At 38.5% G+C, this 5,570-nt stretch overlaps 1 protein-coding gene across 1 annotated transcript; it reads left to right on the top strand.

Annotated features, from left to right (window-relative positions):
• Positions 1–2,999: 2,999 nt before the first annotated feature.
• Positions 3,000–5,438, top strand: C922_04166 (ATP-binding cassette, subfamily F, member 3; the record flags this gene model as incomplete). The annotated part of the gene is made up of 1 exon (XM_008819751.1): positions 3,000–5,438. One exon carries the CDS (start codon positions 3,000–3,002, stop codon positions 5,436–5,438), a length of 2,439 nt encoding a protein of 812 aa, XP_008817973.1.
• Positions 5,439–5,570: the final 132 nt, after the last annotated feature.

Here is a 5,570-nt window from a genome sequence, read left to right as displayed (position 1 = left end):
TTTTTTTAAATCGCTATATAGCCCCCCCCGTAAAGAAAAAAAACGCATAAATTTCATTCATCATTTTAGGGGGTATTTTTTTTTACGGGGGGGGCTATATTATATAGCAATTTAAAAAAAAAAAAAAAGAAGAAAACGGAAGGAAGTTAACCTCAAAGTATAAATCGAAACAAAACTGCACGCTTTTTACTAGATGCATGCAAATGGATGGCGAAAAGGCTAGTATATAATTATATTTGTTCACTTTTACATGTGCCACTCACGTGCCACAAATGCCAAAAATTGTTTCGTCACGGATTTGCCTTGTTTAACACTTTTCGCGAATTAGCACACAGGAATGTCTCGTATACGCAGCGCTTATGGTGCTGAACAAAACGCGTGCGCGTATATAGCACATTAGCGCGGGGCGCACATCAGATGGCACATAAATACAGGATATTTATATACCTGCATGCCATATGCAAATGTGGCCATAACTGCTTAACACTTCTCGTTCGCACGAATGTTCTCTCAATGCGTAAAAGTCAAAAAGGCCGTATATTGAGTACCTTTTATTGTATAATTTATACATACATCATTAGCAGGTACATATTATACGTATATATTATACATATTGTATATATATACTAACACGCGCGTATATGTGAACAACTGCGAGTAAATAATGCCACATTTGACATATGTGCTGCGAGCACAAATCCAACCCCCACCCTTCCTGTCAACAAAGCCACTTAAAAGAAATGCCGCTTGAGGAGAGCAAATGTGTTTTTTTTTTTTTTTTTCACCTTCGCAAAAAAAGTTAAATGGTTTTGTATTCGCGCCAGTATATTTCATCATTCAGAGAGGCGAAGAAAAAGAGAAAAAAGAAAACGAAACCCCCCAATTCGATGAGGAAGAGTACCTTCCCTGGTGTACATATATACGTAAATATGTGAGTCATATAAGTACCTATATGTTAGTACATAATTTGTACGTACGTACCTGCTTCCGTTCGCGGCGGCCAGTATGCAGCCATTTGACATAGGGGTACTCTGGCTTTCTTCCCCCCCCCTCCCTTCCTCCGTACGTGAATAAAAGAAAAAAAGAGAGGCCCCACAAAATGAAAAAAAAAAAACCTTAGGTGTACCTAACTCCCTGTTAGCATGAAAAAGGGGGCCACCCTCATTTCTGTTCATCTCAGTTTCTGCGCTCAGAAAGTGTATCCATAAATATATTACATATACGTGTACATATTTGCTTTTCTCAACTGGAAGATTCTTTTGCAATTGTTACAATCGTGTGAATGGCGCGAACGTTCTCACAGGTATACGTGTACACGTACATATTATATATGTAGGAATAACGTGTACAAAAAGTGGCAAACATAAGAGAGCTGAGTCTATTCAAACGACGTTGCCAGGTTGGCATTCAGTTGTGCCACGAACATTCACCCATCAGCCCGTTTGGTACATACAATTTATCCTTCGCACGCCGAGGAAAAAAAAAAAAATCGTGAAGGACGTGAAAAAATTGAGCAGTTGCCAATCCGCACGTACGTACGATGATATATGTATAAGTGAGCTTTTTTGTTCTTCCTTCCCCTTTGTGATGTATACAGTTTTTGCACTAACTCATAAAATGGCATATGAGAAAAAAAAAATTGTTTTCGTTAAGATGAAAGTTTTAAAGGTGTGCCACCCCGTTCGTACATATGTACAAAAGCAAACTGTAATGTGCACAAAAATGGGGCTTTAAAAAATCCCTCGTGTGAACATGGCGAAGTACTGCCAATCGCCGTGGCGTCGTTTGGGGGCGAATACTTCATCCCATCGCCGTGTGCATTATTCCAAAGGAGAAAAAAGTTCCAAGGAAAGGCACTTGTTATAGGAGGAATGTCCACAAAAACAGGGTTAAAAAAATGCCGCTGACAATTTAAAAATATCATTATGAAGTATGACTACTTGGGTCATGCTGTTCACTTTTCTCATGTGCGTTGCTATGTGTGGCCTCTCTCAAAGGAGGAAAAAAAAAAATCGTTTTGAGGAAAGTTCTTTCCAAAAGGTGGCTCCAATAAAAAGAAAAAAACAACGAATAATGAGTAGACCGACGTCGCTCACCTTTTATAAGAAAAAAAGTGTAAAATTTTAACCTCGTGAGAATTGAATAAAATAAAGGCAGTTCCGCCTGAATGAAAAATGTAACATTCACTTTTTGTAGGTTTAAAAAAAGTTAAGTGGAGTGTATCCAAACTCAGAAAAGTGACTGCGCCAAGGCGTATAATCTTTTAACTTTGGACGTATGCAACCTGTGTACTACATATGTGGACACACACCCGTTTTTTTTTTCTCCCTTCGTCCCAAACTTGTAATTAATTCATGCCGCTTCTCCCAAAGTTGGGGAAAAGAGGGAGCAAAGAAGGTAACCCTACGTGGTTAACAAATTCTTACAGAGAAACCGTTCCTGTATAATGCAAAAAAGTCAAGTGAAAAGGGAAAAAACAGCAATTTTTTAAAAATAGCTGCATGTAATATCCTGCCATGTTGACATATAAAAATATTCTACCACTCCTCTTTTGCCAATGTTTACATGAGTTTGGCACCCACCGGATGATGTATTTTGGCTTGCTCCTCCTTCATTTTCCCTTTTGTTTACTTCTTTTTTTCCCCATGATGGGCAAAAAGAGGATACGTACAAGTGTATCGTCGAGATAGCCGCGATTGTAACCATGTCCAGCGCCGTGTGATCGGGTCCTCTCTCCCCCCGCGCAGCGATACAGAAACGAACAGCGAACACCAGAGAGAGGAGCGACCCCAAACGGGAACAAGTACCTCTAACCGAGGGGCACTCCTTCGCGGGCCTTCAAAAAAGTGCGGAGCCCGTTTGTGGGGAAAAACTTCAGCCGTGCCCGCGCAGGAAATGTATAAAAAGATACCTAATAAAAGGAGCATATACAAAACAGTGACAAGTGAACGTTGCATCAAAGAGGCAACACCCTCTTCTAGCGTGCCAAAGAACGAAATATGAAGGAACTCATAGAGAGCGTGCTGCAGCTCATCGACCCAGATGAAGAAACGGAGACCTACTTACGAGAAAGGATAAACGACGAAAAGGACATAATTCAGAAAAAGGGAGTAGACTATTTGTACGATTTGGTCTCTACCTTCTCGGATGCAAAAATAAAGAAGAGCACCGTTGAAGATATTTTTAACAAACATATGAAAAGAGAAAATGGAGTAGGGACTGATGAGAAAAAAAATGAGGATAGTCAAAAACTGGCCGAAATGGTGAACTTAAAGGAATACTGGAAAAAAAATGATGTGGTAGGATATTATGACCCGTTTTTAGGGATACAGGAAAAACAGATTAATTACAATACGAGCATCCCTATCAGTGAAAGCATAAGAATAAGTAAAGAAAAAGAAAAACAAAGACAGAAACAACTGAACTTGTTTAAAGAATGGGTAAAAAATAAAATTAAAATTCCATCCCCTGTACGGGTGCACAATTTGTTACACTGTTCTGATTCAAGTAAAAACAAAACGAAAATTGAAAAAATGTATGACATCCGAATTGATAATTTTACGCTAAGCATTGGACAAAGGAGTTTACTAACGGATACGACTCTAAAAATAAACGTCATGAATAAATATGGACTGATAGGAAAAAATGGAATCGGGAAAAGTACCCTCTTGGCGAAGCTAGCTAGATACGAAATTGAAGAAATTAAGAAAGATATATCCATAGCATGTATTGAGCAGGATTTATTTCTTGAAGATGTGACCGTGCTGGAGTGTGTTCTGATGGTCGACAAACTAAGACATGATCTGTTGACAGAATTGGAACGACTGGAATTAAAAAAGAGCAAGTCGGCTCCCAGTCGGGGGGGTCCAGACGGAGAAACTAATCAAGGGGGAGAGAAGCAGAAATGTAAGGAGGAAGAGGTGGACAAAGGGGGCGAACGGGGCGAAACGGGCCAAGGGCACGAAACTGGCGAAAGGGATGAACGGGACGAACGGGGCGAAGAGGACGAAAAAGACATCGACCTAAAGATACTAACCATTTATGAAAAACTGAACAGCATTAACTACTTAGAAGCGGAAAAGGAAGCCAGCAAAATTTTGTGTGGGCTAGGTTTTGACTCAAATTTACAAAAGAAAAAAGTCAACTCCCTCAGCGGAGGCATGAGAATGAGACTCTGTCTAAGCCGCATTCTGTTCAGCAACAATGATATCATATTGCTAGATGAGCCGACGAACCATCTGGATATCTATACCATACAATTTCTGATAGATTATATAAAAAAATTAAATAAGACGTGCATTATTGTCTCCCATGATAGAGATTTTCTGAATGAAGTTTGCACCGATATTATTCATTTTCATCAGAAGCAGTTAACCTATTATTCTGGAAATTATGACCAGTTTGAAAAAACTAGAGTAGAACATCTACTGCAACAACAGAGAGAACATGATTCCATTGAAATGAAGAAAAAACACGTGCAGAAATTTATAGACCGATTTAGATGCAACTCCAAAAGAGCAGCTTTGGTCCAAAGCAGAATAAAACTTTTAAACAAATTACCTGTAGTAAATTTAGAAAAGGAAGAAACTCCATTCAGCTTTTCCTTTCTTGAACCTTTTTACACATCTAATGTGCTCATACGGCTCAAAAATATTTCCTTTAAAAATGAAATGTTTAAAAATTTACAAATAAAAAAGAACGCAAATATTATTATAGCCGACAATGTGGAAGACACCAATGGGAAAGTTAACGGGAAGTCACACGACGGCACCAAAGGGGAAGATACAACTACAGCACGTAGCGATGATTATCAGTTTAGACATGAATTTTTATTTAAAAATGCTACCTTCGAAGTAGACATGGACTCTAGAATTGCCATATGTGGGGTTAATGGAAGTGGAAAAACGACATTAATTAAAATTATTTTAAACCTAATAGACACTTTCGAGGGGGAGTTACATGTGAGCAATAAGGCTAATATCGGTTACTACTCCCAGTATCATGTAGACAGCTTAAATCCTATATTTAACTCCATTCAGCAGCTGCAGTACAATTATTCCCACAAAAATATAAAAGAAGAAGAAGCTATAAAATACTTCAACAAATTTAACATTCCGACGAACGTTTTATACGAACCAATTTATGTCCTTTCTGGAGGCCAGAAAAGCAAATTGGCACTAGCCATTTTGGCTTATAAAAATCCAAATATCTTAATTCTTGATGAACCGTCCAATCACCTTGACATTGAATCCGTTCAAGCTTTAATTGTCGCCTTAAATCTGTACAAGGGAGGACTCATTATTATTAGTCACGATACGTATTTGATAAAACATGTAGCAGATGAAATATATCACATAAACAACCTGACGAAGGAGTTGATTAAAATTGACTATGACTTCGATAAATATGCCAAGTTGCTCCTAGAAAATAAGATATAGTGCATTTGTCTAACCTTTTTTTATCGCCCCGTTTTGCGGCAATACGCATGGTTGTACATGTGATAATGTGCAATTTGCAATGTGCGATATGCGGATGGGCTTATGTCACCAAACTGATCACCACCCTTCGCA

The sequence above is a fragment of the Plasmodium inui genome (assembly GCF_000524495.1).
Source record: "Plasmodium inui San Antonio 1 unplaced genomic scaffold supercont1.20, whole genome shotgun sequence".
Lineage (NCBI taxonomy): Eukaryota > Apicomplexa > Aconoidasida > Haemosporida > Plasmodiidae > Plasmodium > Plasmodium inui.
This window is presented reverse-complemented; position numbering and strand designations above follow the sequence as displayed.